At 57.2% G+C, this 16,645-nt stretch overlaps 3 protein-coding genes across 11 annotated transcripts in view; 1 reads left to right on the top strand and 2 right to left on the bottom strand.

The window, feature by feature from the left end:
- The first annotated feature begins 156 nt into the window (after positions 1-156).
- P2RY11 (purinergic receptor P2Y11) lies at positions 157-2,496 on the top strand. Its single transcript, NM_001204497.2, has 2 exons — positions 157-206; positions 1,397-2,496. The coding sequence occupies exons 1-2, from the start codon at positions 188-190 to the stop codon at positions 2,494-2,496; spliced, it is 1,119 nt and encodes a 372-aa protein (NP_001191426.1). The 5' UTR covers positions 157-187.
- A 239-nt stretch (positions 2,497-2,735) lies between these two features.
- On the bottom strand, positions 2,736-6,875 carry EIF3G (eukaryotic translation initiation factor 3 subunit G). Its single transcript, XM_023645455.2, has 11 exons — positions 6,761-6,875; positions 6,578-6,624; positions 6,026-6,109; positions 5,821-5,909; positions 5,618-5,677; positions 4,733-4,837; positions 4,455-4,644; positions 3,482-3,589; positions 3,247-3,383; positions 3,057-3,163; positions 2,736-2,863 (listed from the first exon to the last, which is right to left on the bottom strand). The coding sequence occupies exons 1-11, from the start codon at positions 6,778-6,780 to the stop codon at positions 2,848-2,850; spliced, it is 963 nt and encodes a 320-aa protein (XP_023501223.1). The 5' UTR covers positions 6,781-6,875; the 3' UTR covers positions 2,736-2,847.
- A 6,925-nt stretch (positions 6,876-13,800) lies between these two features.
- DNMT1 (DNA methyltransferase 1) overlaps positions 13,801-16,645 on the bottom strand; it is a 40,951-nt gene continuing 38,106 nt past the window's right edge. For all 9 annotated transcript variants that reach the window (XM_023645449.2, XM_023645450.2, XM_070273119.1 and 6 more), the window contains 5 exons: positions 16,276-16,471; positions 15,852-16,018; positions 15,515-15,631; positions 14,709-14,799; positions 13,801-14,150 (listed from right to left, as the gene is read on the bottom strand). In XM_023645449.2, coding sequence (XP_023501217.2) covers positions 14,116-14,150; positions 14,709-14,799; positions 15,515-15,631; positions 15,852-16,018; positions 16,276-16,471 — 606 coding nt within the window. In that variant the 3' untranslated portion in view covers positions 13,801-14,115. The remainder of the gene's footprint in view (positions 14,151-14,708; positions 14,800-15,514; positions 15,632-15,851; positions 16,019-16,275; positions 16,472-16,645) is intronic.

The raw sequence follows: 16,645 nt of genomic DNA, 5'->3' as shown, positions 1-16,645 counted from the left end.
AGCTGAGGGCTGCGTGCAATGAGGAAGGAAGCGCGGTGGGGGCAAGGGTGCTGCTCTGACTGGCTCTGCTGGCTGAGGTTGGAGTGGCGGGCAGGGCGGGGCCAGGCCAGGCGCGCCGCCACCACTGCTCGGTGGGGAGGGACCGGCAGAGCGTGGGCAGCGGACTCAGCGGCCGGGTGTGCAGGCCATGGCAGCCACCATCCCAGGTGAGATCCAGGGCCCAGGACCCTGCAGTCAGCCTGGGGCCGGGGCTGGGGGCACATGGTGGAGGCAGCTGCACCCCGGAGGTGGAGGGGAGGTGGGTTAGCACCTGGGGCTGGACGGGGACTAGAAGCCTAGAGCAGAGGGGACAGGTAGGCAGCCGGCGAGGGCAGGAAGCAGTGGGGCGGGCAGGGCTGTGTGCACCTTGCCCGGGGCTGGCGGCCAGCCTGCTGGACAGGCCGAGAGGAGGCCATTTGTCAGATGAGAGCGCTGAGGCAGGGGTGTGAGAGGGAACCGTCCCCAGGGCTGTGCTTGCTCACACTATTGGCCCAGGAGCTGGGACTCCCTGCCCTCAGGAGGTGACCTGGAAATTTGTCTCGTGGTGATCAGATGGAGACACACAGAGAAGGCGGCCTGGAGGGACCGAGGGGGACAGTCCCAGTGTTCAGGTGGTCAGAGCAGGCCTCTCAGGGCCAGAGACCAGAAGGACTTGAGGAACGGGGAGACTCTTAAGGTTATCAGCAGCAGGTGACTCTGGCAAAGGGAACCAGCAATGCAAAGGCCCAGAGGCAGGTGTGCCTTAAGAGGAAGCGCAGTAACTAGTGTGGGAAGGACAGAGAATGAGTCACAGGGAGCTGGAGATGAGAGCATACTGGGGGAGGGATAGCATAGCTCCTGCAGGGCCCCCTGAGGTGAGGTGAGGAGGGCTGCGAGCAGAGGAATGTGCCCAGTCAGGTGCTCACAGGCGCCCTCTGGAGGCTGTGGGGGGAACAGACTGGTGAGGGTCAGGGCCCGGACTTGGCCAGCACTCAGGAGCTGACCAGTTCTGAGGAAGAAGATAGACTTGCTGGTGGATCGGACCTGGAGGAGAACTGCAGTGGGGCCGGGGACGCCCCTGGGCTCCCGCTCCTCCACGTGCATCCCACAAAGGCAGTGAGCCGCTCCCTGAGTCTCACCCCGGCTGGCCCTCGGGGTGCAAGGCCCAGAGAGACCCTAGTAGATGAAGCTGAGTGAGGGACTCTGGCCTGAGTCTGTCTAGGAAGGAGCTGAGGCTGGCGCCCCTCCTGGGTGCGGCACGGCCCCATGGCTCGTGCAGGCCCAGCACATGTGGGTGTGTGGTCCCAGCGACAGGCACTGAGGCAGCGGACAGAGCACGCAGAGGGCCAGGGCTCACTGGGTGCCTCTCCCCCCCCAGGTGCCACACCCTGCCCAGCCAACTTCTCGGTGGTGGCCGCCCGCACCCTCAACCGCTTCCAGGAGGGCTTTCTGTGGCCCCTCCTAGTGGCTGAGTTCCTGGTGGCTGTGGCCGGCAACATCCTGGCCCTCTACCGCTTTGGCACCCGGGAGCAGCGCCCGTGGCACCCGGCCGTGGTCTTCTCGGCCCAGCTGGCCGTCAGCGACCTGCTCTACGCGCTGACGCTGCCCCCGCTGGCCGCCTACTTCTACCCGCCCAAACACTGGCGCTACGGGGAGGCCGCCTGCCGCCTGGAGCGCTTCTTCTTCATCTGCAACCTGCTGGGGAGCGTCATCTTCGTCACCTGCATCAGCATCAACCGCTACATGGGCATCGTGCACCCCTTCTTCACCCGCAGCCACCTGCGGCCCAAGCACGCGTGGGCCATCAGCGCGGCCGGCTGGGTGCTGGCGGCCCTGCTGGCCGCCCCCACGCTCAGCTTCTCGCACCTCAAGAAGCCCCAGCAGGAAGGCAAGTGCACGGTGGAGCAGCCCGGGGCCTGCATCAAGTGCCTGGGGACGGCGGACGACAGCCAGCTCGAGGCCTACAGGATCTACAGCCTGGCGATGGCGGCCCTGGGCGGCGCCCTGCCGCTGCTGCTCACGCTGGGGGCCTACGGAGCCCTCGGGCGCGCCGTGCTGCGCAGCCCGGGCATGACGGTGGCCGAGAAGCTGCGCGTGGCCATGCTGGTGGCCAGCGGTGTGGCGCTCTACGCCAGCTCCTATGTGCCCTACCATGTCACGCGGGTGCTCAACGTGTACGCCCGGCAGCGCTGGGTAGCCAGCTGCCCGGGCTTCACAGACGCGGCCCAGGCTGAGCAGGCGCTGGATCTGGGGGCCTACGTGGGCTACCAGGTCATGCGGGGCCTCATGCCCCTGGCCATCTGCATCCACCCGCTGCTCTACATGGCCGTGGCGCCCAGCTTGGGCTGCCACCACCAAGGCTGCCTCGGCTGCAGGGGCGGCCAGACCCCAGAGGACGCTGAGAGCTCGAGCCAAGGCCTGGCCCTCAAGGAAACAGCCACCCCCAAAACCTCGGGGCCCCAGTTCCCTGAGCCATGACCTGGCCTTTCTTGAGCCTCCGCCTCACCACAAGGCGCGGGGACATGGCACAACAGGGGCTGAGGGAACAGCAGACCCCTGGCCATCACTTCCTCCCACAAAGAAAGGCCTGCGGTGGGACCAGCAAGTACCCAGGCCGGAGGGGCAGAAGTTTGTGCCCAAGCAGACCAGGCGGGGGAGGGGGAGGGCTGGCCCACCCGCCACAGGGCGAGTGACATCCGCAAATAAATGGGACAGCATAGGGTGACTGGAGCTTTTATTGCCCTTGGAGCCCCCTGCCCTGGGAAGCCACCTCTGTCACCGCAGGGTCCTGGCGCCCGGGGCCCAGCAGCAGCAGACGTGGCAGCTGGCTCAGTTGGTGGATGGCCTAGAGAGGGACACAGGGTGGGGAGGACGGCAGGTGTGAGGGCTTCGGACCCCGGAGAGAATCCCAAGACCCCCTCGCCACACGCAGCCGGGGCTTCTGGGGGGGGCAGGCAAGCCAGCGTGGTGGCACAGGGCACATGTGGCCAGACTGGCCCGGCCGAAAGGGGAGGGGCAGAGGAGGGCAGGGGTCTTACTTGGCCCACTCCACGTTGAGGATGAGGTGGTCGTAGCCGAAGCCAGACACCCCGGCGATGGCACGCGCGGCGTCCTCACGGCGGTGGAAGCTGATGAAGGCGAAGCCCTGGGGAGGGGGTGGGGTCAGGGGCGCTCAGGGAACAGCCAGGACACAAGCCCCCTCCTCCGCCCCCACGGCTGCCAGCCCACCTTGGACTGGCCAGTGGTCTTGTCCTTCGCCAGGTAGATGCGGGAGATGGAGCCGAAGGGCCGGAAGAGCTCCTGCAGGTCAGTCTCACGAGTGTCCTCTGATAGATTGGTGACGCGGATGGTGGCATTGTCGTCGGCTGGAGGGGCAAAGAGAGGCGGCTGTGAGGGGCAGGCTGTGCCCGGGCCGTGCCCAGGGGATAATGACGGGGTGCCAGAGGCGTCCCCGCCACCTCACCTCTGCGGTTGGGCTGCATGGACTCCCCGCGGCGGCTGGCCCCATCCCGCAGGCTCGGTGGCACGTACTTCCCTGTCTTGTTCTGGGTGGCTTGCACCGGCTCCAGCTCTGGGGACCAAAAGCACAGTCAGGCCAGGCACAGACAGCGGGACCCACCTGCCCCCGGATGTGTGGGCTCCAGCCCCAACCCAGCCCCAGTAGTCTGTCAAGCCACAGGCATCCGGCTGGTCCAAAAGCCGGTGGCCACGATGACATAATTGTCACATCCAGGAAGCCAGCAGTGAAGGCTGAGTGAGCACCTATGGGGTAGACGCAGTCTGAGGCACCCACAGGGCTGAGAGCTGGAGTAACGCCCAGCCTCACAACACACAGGAACAGATGCGGGGACAGGGACGGTCCCCAGTCCCCCACGCACAAGCCATGGTGGAGAGCTGTCCAGACGCAAACTCGCCATCAGCAAATCCCACTAAAGGACACGGACTGCAGTCATACGTGTGAGTCTGCTCAGAGATGTGCACGCACACGCGCACACACACAGTGCAGCAGCTGCATCCATGGCAGACAGACACAGCACACTCAGGACAGTCACAGAGTCAGGAGGAGAGTCCCAGCCCACAAGTCGCACACACACAGGGTGGCCACCCCCAACCATGGGCAGTGTGGTTACACACACGGGCGTGCACCCGAGCCAGCGGTTCTCGCAGACCCGAGGAGACAGGCTATGTCACCAGCAGCCACAGCAACCACCCAGCCCATCTCTCTCTCACACAGCACGACCGTGGCCACAGCCCTGACTCGAGGTGCTGACGCTGCTGCGTGGGAGATGACAGGTGTGATGCTGACCACCCCGTTCACAGACAGCAAGTGACAATGAAGGACTATCCCAAGGGTGCACAGTTCCTGCTCCTCCCTACACACACACACACACACACACACACACAGAGCATGCCAACTGCATTCCCGGCCCGGGCACCTCCGGGCAGCTTCTCCTTCTCGCCCGTGGACAGGCCCAGCTGCTCGGCCAGCTCCTTCTGCATGGGCCCCAGCGTGTCCTTGTAGGGGCAGCGGGTGGTCCAGTGGTCGCCCTTGCAGATGCGGCAGGACACAATCTTCTGGCCCTTGAGCTTGTTCATCGGGTCCTCCTCCTCCTGGCAGTTCAGGTCCTGGTGGGGCAGGCGGGGGCAGCTCAGGGGGGCTGCCACACCCCTGCTGCCACCCTGGCCGCCAGCCCCGCCTTGTTGCCCCACCTACCTCTTTGCTGGTGATAAATGTCATGGACACATCATCGCTGACTGTGGTGGTGGCCACATTGGGCCCCGGTGGGTCAAACTCTGAGTTCCCGAACTTCTTCCAGTTCTGGGCTCAGGGCGGGATAATGGACAAGTCAGGGCAGGTGGGACCCCCCACTGGCAGCCCAGACCTACTATAGCCCCTTTCAGGATGCCTGGGCCTTCAACTGCCTCCTCCACCCTCCCCAAATGCCTCACTTAGTGGTGACGACGAGAATTCCTGTTTCCTGAGTGTGTGCGAGGCCCTGGCGGGGCCGTGTGGGGCAGCCCTCAGCCCCAAGTCCCAGATGAGAGGACCGAGGCTCAGGGGAAACGGTTCCACAGACAACAACTCCTGGGGGTGCCGTGCAGGCGGTGGACCAGCTCCCACTAGGGAGCGATGCTCAGGGTGGACAGGGCTCCCCCACACTTCGAGGGGCCTTGAGCTAAACAACCTGAGCATCAGCTTCCTCCCCGACAAAAAGGGGACAACGCTCCCCGCCTCCCGGGCCTGCTATGAGGACTGAATGAGAACGCAGCAAATCAAAGCATTTGGGTCGGGCACAGAGAAAGTAGGCAAATAACGGGGCCAAAGGTATTTACTGCTGTCGCCTCTGCTGTGACCATCTTAGGGGAGGACTTGGCTCTATTCCTCCTGGCAGATAAGCCAAGAGGACTGAGAATGAACCCTGTCCACTCCTGTACCCCTGGACTGTTCAGGGCCCCCAGAGAGTACAAACACCCCTAGGCCCCAGTTATGCTCCAGCAAGATAGGTACGAACCCCACTTCTAAAAATAAAGGCATGAGCAAAAAGGAGTCCTGAGTCAGTCCTGGGGGAGCCCCAGGACAAGGGGAGCAGGGTCTCACCTTCCTCCTTGCAACAGCCTTCGAGGCCTTCCGGGTCTCAATTCGGAAGGTGCGGACGATCTGTGGAAGGGAGGGGAGAGGGTCCAGCTTCAAGGCTCCTGGGGCCAGGGGATCTTCCCCACCAACCCACCCAACACACATCTCCCACTCCTGGCCCGAGTGCCCCAAAGCACAAGGGCACCCGCCTCCTCCCCCAGCCTCACCTTGAACTTCTTGCCGTCCTCATCTATCTTATACTCGGTCACTGTCTTGATGTTCCCGTTGATGACTTCCTTGGGAGGCGGCAGTGGAGCTAGGAGGGGGTAAGAGGGGAGGGGAACTGAGCCTTAGTGATGGGGACCAGGCAGGAATGCAGCTGAGGGGAGAAGCAGCCCAGGATGGGATGGAGGTTGCCCGCCGGTCACTCACCTCCTGGCAGGAGCTCAGGTTCCGGGCTGGTGTCCCCAGTAGCCAGAGGGATCCCCTTGAGAAGCTCGCTGGTGACACATTTGTCTGCGAGAAGGAGTGGGGGGAGGAGGGGTCAGCTGGAGGGGCGGAGCTGCCAAGCTGAAATGGGCGGACTCCGGGGAGGATGCTCACACTAGGAGCTGAGGAAGGCGGGAGCAAGGGCAGAGGGCTGGCCGGGAAGTGCCCGGGGACAGCCGGGGGGGAACACGGAGCTGGCTGTAGTAACCTCCAGCAATGGCAAGGATGGGGGGGGTCCCTGGCACGAAGGCAGGCTGTGACAACTGCGTCCCCGGAGCAGGGGAGCAGCTGTGAGGACTCGGGCGGTGGCCCGGGAGGAAGAGGGACTGGCCAGGGAGCATCTGGAACGGGCGACAGGCTGGCCCGGAGGAGGACGGCGCGGGGCAAAGGCCGGCCGTGGGGGGACATGCGGGGTCGGATGGCGGTGCCGGGAGCAGGCGGCAGTGACCGGGCGGGGCGCTGGCTGAGAGGCCCCGGGGCCACCGGCGAACTCACCGTCCTCTCCCTCCTCCTCCACCTGGTCGGCCCAGCTGGGCTTCGAACTGCGGGGACAAGCGCGGCGGGGAGGGCGGGGTCAGCGAGGCCCGGCTCCCTCGGCCTCGGGGCGCCCAGGCTCCGCCAGAACCCCCAGAGCCCCCAAACCGCCCCCCCGGGCCCCCTCCGCGACCCCCGACTCACTCAAAGTCTCCGGTCGGCATCGCAAACGCTCCTCCACGCAGCCCAAGCCTGGGCCAGAGACCGGAACTGAAGGGAGAACGAGACTTCCGGTGCCGCCGCCTAGAGCAGCCCGGCCGCGGCGCCCGCAGCGCCCCCTGCAGACGGAGGTGGAGGCGCCAGCCGTGAGCGCGGCTGGGCGGTGGTACCCACGTAGGACGCGGAGCAGAGGCGCATCCCAGGGCTTATTCCGTATACCTTTAAAAATATTTTTTTTAACTAATAATTACGATGAAGCTCACTTATTGAGCGCTTGCCGTATGCCAGGCACTGTGAGGAGGAAATTTTCTTTTCCACTTTGCCGCTGAAGAAGCCAAGGCTAGTCTTCCTTGTCTGGGAAGAGCGTTCCTAATCGGATGATCAAGATGTCAGGTGCCCCCTCAACCGTTCTCCCTCCTTTTCTTAGTAACATTTTTGGCTCTCTGATTTTATCTTTTCCATTTCCTTGTTTGCTGTCCAGCTCTCCCTCTAGAACACTCCTTGTCGATGCAAGCCATATGGCTCCCAGGGAGCCAAAATTAATTCGGGGATGGGGGGCAAAAACCTTAGATCTTACAATAGCTTGTGGCTCTCCGAAGCCAACCCTACTAGACAAATCTTATTCCTAGGTATTTAATTTCTCTCGTTAAGTGTAATTAAGTTGAAATTAATTTAACTAATTGATTTAAATTAAATTTAAAGATAATTCCACTTTTCTCCTTAAGGGGGTAATAATGAAAAGAATAAGTCTAGAAACACTGCCCTCGAATGTCAGCTGCAGAAAGCAGATGTTCGCCTGTTTGTTGACCCCTGGGTCCCCAACACCCACGGGGTGTCTGTCTGTTGTAAGGTGCTCAATTAATGGGCATTTGGGGTGGGGTGGCAACCAGATCATGAGCCTTTTTAAACCAGACTTAAGAGCTTAGGCTCTTTATCCTGTAGGCTGTGGGGTGTGGGTGAGGTCACCGACGTGTTTTGAGTGGTGCCCCAGCATGATCAGATTTTCTTGTGAAAAAGATTATTCTAGAAGCCTGTAGAGATTTGAGTGGAAAGGAATAGATTAGCAGGACACCAGGAAGCAGGCTGTGGAAATGAGTGAAAGAGGGTGGTCTGGCAATAAAGATAAAAATAGTTTGTACAAAGGGCCAATAAACTTTAAAGCAAATTTACTCCAAGAAACGCAAAATTCAAACAACCTAGCAGATGCGCAAAACTTTAAAAATTGGATATTGCCCAACGGCAACAAAGATGTAGAGAAACAGACACATATTTTGTTAGTGCGTGAAACTATGCAAACTCTCTGGGTGGAGAATTGACAGCATCTCCTAAGACTTAAAATGCACATACGTATTTTCCTTTGAGCCAGCTAATAATTCAGGCTGTGAGAAAAACTTGTAAATGTATGCAAAGATGTGAGAATTAGATATCTGTGCAGTTCACGATAGCAAAAACTGGAAACCCTATCTGCCCATCCATCCGGGCAGGTTAAATATGTTCCACCCGCGGTTGTATGACGCCATCTACATGAGTTTTCGATTGCTAGCTGTGGATGGCTGCGGGCGAGTGGGGACAAAGCCGACAGGCACAGTACACATGTGCGTGATAATGGTCACTGTGGGCATGACAGGCTGTCAGAGGCTTCTTCATGACACAAGAGGTGGAAACAAGGGCTGGCTGTTATTTTGCTGGTTGTGGGATTCACTGTGCCGTCTCTGTGGCTGGGCTTTTCTTTAAGAACTGCCGACACGGCAGAGAGAGAAAAGCGGGTCGTAGATAGGTGAATGCTATTCTGCATGGATCTAATATTTTTAAAGACGCTGAGAACACTAAGTTTATGGGCACGCAGCTGTGGCAACAGTTGACGGGCAAGGACAGGAAGGAAACATAGCAATGTTCTCGGAGTGCTTGTGTCTGGGAAGCGGCAGGCGGGGATCTGAGGGCGCTGGGAGGGGGTTTCAGCTGCGTTGTGAATGTTTCTCTCATTAAGCAACCTGCTGCCAGGGGACAGTATGGGGGGGCCTCCCAAAACCAAATAGTCACCACTCGAGCCAGCGATTCCATTTCTGGGGATACACCCAAAGGAACTAAATCACGGACGCAACAGATATTTGTACCCCCGTGTTCAGAGCAGCATGACTCACAACAGGCAGGGGGTGGTCGCAACCCAAGTGCCCGTGGGTGGATGGAGGGATGGATAAAATGCGGTCCATCCACACCATGGAATGGCATTCAGTCTTAAAAAACAAAGAACTTCCGATGCGTGCTACGACACGGGTGAATGTGGAGGACATTCCGGTGAGTGAAAGAAGCCAGTCACACAAGGACAGAGAGAGGAGTCACATTCAGACAGGAAGTAGAAGGAGGGGGTCGGCGGCGGGGAGCTGGTGTTCAACAGGGACAGAGTTTCAGTTCTGCAAGATGAAAAGAGTTCTGGAGACAGATGTGCGGTTGCGCAACGAGAACATACTTAATGCCCTTGAACTGTGCTTTTAAGGGTTAAGACAGTAAATTTGATGTTATGTATATCTTACCGCAATTTTTAAAACTAAAAAATTAAAAGGATGTACTAACACACGCAAACCTGAAGCCAATCAAAACTACCATGAGAGACCACTTCATACCCATTCGGATGATATTATTAAACAGAAAATACCAAGTGTTGGCACGGACGTGGAGAAACTGGAATCCTTGTGCATTGCTGGTGTGAATGTCAAACGGCGCAGCCGCTGGGGAAAAGTGTGACAGTTCCTCACAAGGTTGAACCAAGAATGACCACGTGATCCAGCAATTCCACTCACTCCGAAAGCAGATGCTCACGAGAGTTGAAAGCAGGGACTCAAAGAGATTCTTGTACATTGGTGTTCGTTCCAGCATGAGTCACAATGGCCGGAAGGTGGAAACAACCCAAATGTCCACTGATGGATGAATGGGTAAACCAAATGCCGTATAGTTGTACGATAGAATATTATTCAGCCTTTAAAAAGGAAGGAAATTCTGACACATGCCACAACATGGAGGAACCTGGAGGATATTATGCTGAGTGAAATAAGCCAGAAACAAAAGGACAAGTATTCTATGATTCCACTCATATGAGGCGCCTAGAAAGGGCAAAAAGTGGATGAGAGGTCACCAGAGGCTGGGGGACAGGGGGAATGAGTTCTTGTTTAATGGGTAGAGGTTCTGTCTGGGATGATGAAAATGTTCTGGAAATAGATAGTGGTGTTGGTTGTACAACAATAAACGTACCGAATGCCACTGAATTGTACACTTAAAAATAGATAAAATGGCTTAAAAGTCAAACCAAACCAAACCCAGCCATGATTCTTGGCTGAATGAATTAGACCATTAGGAGTTGCAAAATTCTCTCCATCTACTCATTCGCCTACATTTATAAACTATTCTACTGGAAACGGCTTTCTTCTCATCAGCAGGCATGATTGGCTTCTCATGAAATACAGTCCCTGCTGGAAAGAGGAGAAAGGCTTGATTCACCCCCTTAATGATTTCAGTGTAGCGCTTAATAGTCCTCTAACAGTCATGAGGCTCTGAGTGTCAGCGGATTTTCCTTGACTAAATGTGTGTCAATCCACTACAATCGCTATTCTTGTCAACACTACAATTCCACCAGCTTTTCTTCCCAGGAAAAGGCTGAGCTTCACCCTGATGGAAGGAAGAATGTTCCCCGCCAGCCAGGGAGGCAGAAGCTGCCGGAAGTTGTGCCAGCCTCCGCCTCGTCCAGGTGCAGCAGCTCCCCACTCTGGGCATGCCCGGAGTTGGGTGTTTGGCACGTGGAGCCGACAGGCACTCACTCACTCGGGCCACCCCTGGAACTTCACCCTGGAGGGACAGCCCACCGCGCAGCTGAGACCAACAGCAGAAAACAGTTTCCACTTTTTACACCAAAGTGAACCCTCAAATTGCTCTTAGTAGCGTATTGTACGACAAAGGGAACAGAATTGTACTGAAATGAAGACCTCAACTGGAACAGTATTGCAAAAATAAGGGAATTCAGTAAGTCGGCTAGGTTAGAAATACATCATCTACATGCAAAATCAATAAGCAGTACAAGTCAATAATCTTTCTGTAGGCAAAGGACCACTGTTTGGAAAGTAATATCCCATTTACATTAGTAATGAAAGGATTAAATATCTAGGAATCAAATTAAGAAATTTGCAATATCTACGGGTCAGCCCTGTGGCCTAGTGGTTAAGTTTGCACTCTGCTTCAACGTCCTGGGTTTGCAGGTTCACATCCCAGGAGTGAAACTACAGTACTCATTGGCGGCCACGCTGTGGTGGCGTCCCACATACAAAATAGAGGAAGATGGGCATAGATGTTAGCTCAGGGAGAATCTTCCTCAGCAAAAAAAAAAAAAAAAGTAATATGTGTATGAAAACTTTAAAGTGATATGTGGGACATAAAATATCTGAATAACCAGAAGGACTGCCCCTGTTCTTAGAAAGGTTTGTCATTAAGATCAGTTTTCCCCAGAAGTCCATAAATTTAATGCAATCACTATAGAAATACCCACCAGATTTTTAGAGGATGTGGCAATTCTGCAGTTTGGACCCAGCCGCTCAACTACTAGAAATGCATCGTAGATGTGCATTCACACACAGACAAATGTACGTACCACAACTGGATCAGCGGCCCGTTGATGGACAGTTGTTTCTAAACACAGAATGACAAATAGTAGAAGGAATGCCCTTATTTTAACCCGAGTCATAAAAAGTGACAAATTACCGAAACACGACAGCAACATGGATGAATCCAAAAACACAACGCTGAGTGGAAGGAGCCAGACGCAAGTCCACACTGACCCCAACAAGTGAGTCGCCTATGGGGATGCAACTGGGCCAGCGGCTGCCTCCTGGTGGGGCAAGGGACACGAGGCGACCTCTGGGGCGGTGGAAATGTTCTGCAGCTTGATAGGGATGTGGGTTACAGGGCTGGATTCATTTACCAAAATGCAAGCTGTACATTCAGGACTTGCGCATTTCATAGGGGAAAAAAAGGGAACCAGAGACATTCCTAGGAGGCACAGAGCAGTTTTAATGGATGCCACCATGTGTAGCAGAGAAAAGACAGACCACGCACTTGGCCTCAGGCACACGATGACTCTGGAGGACAAGGACTCAGTCATCTTTTTTTTTTTTTTTTTTTAAAGATTTTATTTTTTTCCTTTTTCTCCCCAAAGCCCCCTGGTACATAGTTGTGTATTCTTCGTTGTGGGTTCCTCTAGTTGTGGCATGTGGGACGCCGCCTCAGCGTGGTTTGATGAGCAGTGCCATGTCCGCGCCAGGATTCGAACCAACGAAACACTGGGCCGCCTGCAGCAGAGCGCGCAAACTTAACCACTCGGCCATGGGGCCAGCCCCAAGGATTCAGTCGTCTTTGTCAAGGTGCCTAGGAATGCAGACCTAGCGTTCTTCTCATTATATCCATGATATGCTTTCCAATGAGTTCTTAGCTTAAAAAACAAGCAGAAGCGGGCCAGCCCGGTGGCGCAGTGGTTAAGTGCGCACGTTCCGCTTCTTGGCAGCCTGGGGTTTACTGGTTCAGATCCCGGGGTGGACATGGCACTGCTTGGCAAAAGCCATGCTGTGGCAGGCATCCCACGTATAAAGTAGAGGAAGATGGGCATGGATGTTAGCTCAGGGCCAGTCTTCCTCAGCAAAAAAACCAGAGGATTGGCAATAGTTAGCTCAGCGCGAATCTTCCTCAAAAAAAAAAAAGCACAACAAAAGAACAAGCAGGTCTATCTAAAAAATAAAATCTCTGATGGGGAAACTTGACCCTGTGCATTTGTTACCTGTTCAAAAAAGAAGCGTAGATGCCTGTTTTCATCTTTACAAAAGTGATCCACGTGTTAAAATAGATGTCATAGAAACACGGAAGGAAACCAGTTTATGATCCGGGGGTAGGGAGGCCTTTTAAAATAGGCTCTGAAAAACAAAAGCGGACAAATATAAACCTCACCCCTAAAAATAACATCTCTGCATGGCCAAGACACGCTGAGTCAAGATGCACATAACGCGAGAGTAAAGCTCTGACACTCCAACAGCTCCAGGGAGCACGCAGTCACATGTGACCACGGAGGTGAGAATGTCCAGTGGCCACCGGACACTTGCAGGGGTCGAATCCATCCCCCAAATGCTAACAAGACTCACACTCTTCTGTTGACGAGGAACAGAGAGGCAGGCCATCGGGAGGTTTGCTCTGTCGGGGGGACAGTGGCAGAACCTCGGAGTCCCGGGAAGGTCAGCCAAACATTCTGAGGTGGACACATGAGGACATTTACGCTCCCCGATCCAGGAGGCTCTCCAGAGAGTTCCCCAAAGGGCATGATGGAAGAGAAGGCACAAGGATGTTCGGTGCGGCGCTGTTTACAGCAGCAGGAAGAGGGAGACACCCACTTTCTTGTGAAGGAACCTAGTACACTTTGCATTTGAACATATTTAGCCCTTGAGTCTTACAACTGAGACCTCGGTGACTGCCCGAGTGGAAAGTCACAGTTGAAGTGCCACCAAGTGCGCCATTTACTTAAGTACTTGTAGAAGTGGTGAGGTGAGTGTTAGGCTCAAAGCACAGAAAGCCCATCTAACAGATTCTTAAGCAAATAAGGGGTGTCTGGGGGTGGCAGGCTGGGGCTCCGAGTGACTCCTCTCCTCCTGTTCTACCATCCACTGCACCGGGCTTCTGTCCTCATGGTCCCAAGATGGCTGCTGCAGTACCAGGTATCAGGCCCACTCCAGACCAAAGGGCTCCAAGGACCCGGGGAAGACCAACTAAGACGGTTCCTTTTAAAGGCTTTCCTGGGAGCCACACTAGCAAGTTCCACTCGCACCTCGTTAGCCAGAACTGAGTCACACGAGTTAACCTCCACCCTGAACACACACGTGGAGTGGTCTGTTTTCAGAGAACTGCCTCGGTGGGGTCCTTGGGCACCGAGGAGCCCGTTCTCATCCAGCCCCAGTGGAGAGGCAGCCTGGAGCCGCTCGCAAATCACGAGTTCCCACCCAAAGTGATTTATAGGAGAGATTTATTTGAAGAAATATTACAACATATAAAAACTACATAAATTCCACTCATACAGTGGTTGATTTGATATAATGCATAATAAAAAACTTTTAAAATCCAGAACGCACAAAGAACTGCACAGTTCCGTCACTACGTCATTAGTTGATAAGCAAACCTCACAGAACGGCTTCGTGTCAGCCGAGGCCACAAACACCGTGTACGACACATGTGAACTGACAGATCGCGACATGTTAAAAATACAACATCAGTGCACGTTGGGGATCCCTGGTGCCAGCAACGAGGGCGACGGGAGGGCGGGGCTAGTCCGCAGTGGTTTTCTCCTCCTTGACTCTAACTGAAGACGAATAAGAGGGAAAGTCATTGCTGGGAACATACACAGCGTCACACTCCACAACAGGCAGGGTCACAAAAACGCTGTCAGGACCCACAGTCCCGCGCTGCCTAACGACATTTCGGTCAACGACGGACCACATATCTGACGGTCCCCTAAGATTATGGCGGTCCCCTAAGATTAGTACCCCGTAGCCTAGGTGTGTAGCAGGTGATGCAGTCTTGGTCTGTCAGCACCCCTCTATGATGTTCGCACAACGACGGAAACGTCTAATGACACATTTCTCAGAACACAGCCCTGTCACTAAGCGACTCGTGGCGGCACGTTAAGGCGTCAGTGCCTGAGGCAGGTCCAGGCAGGCCCACCCGGCAGGACACAAGCAAGTGCCTGAGACTCCACTGCACACCTGGTGTGAGCCGGGCTCCCATCCTACGCACTGACGTGTGCAAGTCGCTCAATCTCACAGCCACCCCAGGAGAGAAGTGAGGCCACCCGGGAGGCTGTGACTCGCCCGCATCCCAGAGCCCAGAGTTGGAGCCCAGCCGCCCACCCCCGCCGTACCTGAGGCACTCTCTTGAGCTTTGGCCAACATACAACGCTTGATCTCCAAGCCGATGGCTTTGGCCAGGGGTGGCGGCACGGCGTTACCCACCTGCAGGAGGGAAGGAGGGCGGCGCCTGGTCTGGCATGTCTGGGATCAGCGCCAGCCTCGCTCAGGACAACGAGGGCATGGCGCCCCGGACTCATGCTCACACGGGCCCCAAGCTCTTCTCACCACAGCTCCCGGACCCTCCGGTCGGCCCGGCCTCCCACCCAAAACACTAACACGTCAAGAAGCACCCAGAGAGAAGGGGCCTTCAGACAAACTCAGGTCCAGAGAGGGAGCCACCAGGCTTCACTTCCGGGCATGGGACAGGGGAAGCGGCACGGGAGGCGTTCGCTGTGACCCCAGGCACCCTGGGATCGAAGACACAGCCCACTTAACTCCCCGAGAACCAGTCAGGAACCAGGGGTTCATTCAACCCTCGCAACAGAAGTGTCTGCTCCCGCAATGAAGCTCGATATGCCAGAACTTTCTTTTGGGCTCATCTGCCTCGGAGTGTAAAGAGCACCCAACGTGCCTAGTGACTCCACCTGCCCATGAAGGCTCTGGGCCCAGGGACGGGGTCCCTCCTGTCTGGCTGGCCCCTCCCGGAGCGCTGAGCCCCATCAGGCAACAAGCCCTGGGTGCTCAGCATCCCCTCGGAAGTGACCGTGCGTATGCGCTCCCCGCTGAACCATGCCCACCTGGTCAGAGGCAGGGCACAGCCCCGTCAGCCTGGGGGCCCCTCAAGCACAGGAGAGGCGGCCAGTTGCAGCCCACTGACCTGCCGGTGCTTGTCCAGGATGTTGCCGAACAGCCGGTAGGTGTCGGGGAAGCCCTGGGAGCGGGCACACTCGCGCACACTCACCACGCGGTGCTGCTCGGGGTGGAGCACGCGGCCCTGGGGGCGAGAGGCTCGGTGGGGAGGGGGAACAGGACGGGCCGCCTGCCACCAGGGGCAGGGAGGGCATCTGCGCCCTAGAAAATAAGCCCATCTCCACCGGCACCAAGGCGGCACGAGGCGAGCCGGAGACATGTAGTGCTGGCTGCTGAAAGGTCACTCCAGAGGTAAGCCCGCACCCCCGGCCCCTCCCAGGCCCGACCCCAGCCCTCAGACCCACCTGCTTGCCCATGGGCTCAGGGTTGGTGACAGTCGTGCTGAAGAAGCCGTCCCACTCGAGCCGTCCGTAGAGGCCAGCCCAGTGGTTGTGCCTGTTCCCAGTGTGGGGCAGGCACCAGGGGATAAGGGTGTTGAACTGTCTGGCCGCGGAGTCACAGGCCTTGCCCGCTGCAAGAGAGGGCAGCAGTGAGGCTGCAGCTGCGGGACGGAGGGACAGAGCCGCGCCAGTCCCCGCTCCCCTGGGGCAAAGCTTTTGCCGCTTAACACTGTCTACAGCAGGGACCCCGGGCCTGGCCTGCCTGTGCGCTGGCCAGGGCCTCTGGGCGGGTGGGCACAGCCCCAGTATCTCCTGCTGGGAAGCCCCAGGCCTCAGCCCCTAAGGGGGCGGGGGCCTCAGGCCACAGCCGGGGCCCAGGCGGGCCCACCTTCCACGCAGGAGCAGACCCCGCGGAGGGCCCCGGTGCTGCTGCGGCCGTTCTTCCTGTCGTGGTAGGTGTAGCGCAGCTTCCTGGCCATGGTGCCGTCGGAGAGCCGCACCTCGATGTTGGGCAGGTCACGCCAGTCCGAGCCGGGGGCCAGAGGGATGTGCCGCATGCGGGCGGCCACCAACGCGCTCATGTCCTAAAAGAGCAGCAGGCCCCAGCTGCCACCTAGCTCAGGGGGCATCTGAGCACCGCAGTGGGCTGGGCACCAGCATTCCAGGCCCAGGGAACACCAGGGTGACCAGTAACCCCCAGGGGGCTTAAACCCCATGGGGGAGACACACAGTAATGCCGACCAGCAACTCGGGGATGG

Source organism: Equus caballus, chromosome 7 (assembly GCF_041296265.1).
Source record: "Equus caballus isolate H_3958 breed thoroughbred chromosome 7, TB-T2T, whole genome shotgun sequence".
In the NCBI taxonomy this organism is placed as follows: domain Eukaryota; kingdom Metazoa; phylum Chordata; class Mammalia; order Perissodactyla; family Equidae; genus Equus; species Equus caballus.
The sequence above is the reverse complement of the archived record's forward strand: the minus strand, read 5'-3'. Positions and strand labels throughout refer to the sequence as shown.

Bases quoted from the DNA above. Each gene is read 5' to 3' on its own strand.
- EIF3G (XM_023645455.2), bottom strand. From the start codon at position 6,780: ATGCCGACCGGAGACTTTGA. The intron at 3,590-4,454 runs GTGCCCGGGCCG...TTTGGTCCCCAG, and splicing joins GAAGGAGAAGCTGCCCGGAG to AGCTGGAGCCGGTGCAAGCC. The intron at 3,164-3,246 runs GTGGGCTGGCAG...CCCCCTCCCCAG, and splicing joins AGACCACTGGCCAGTCCAAG to GGCTTCGCCTTCATCAGCTT.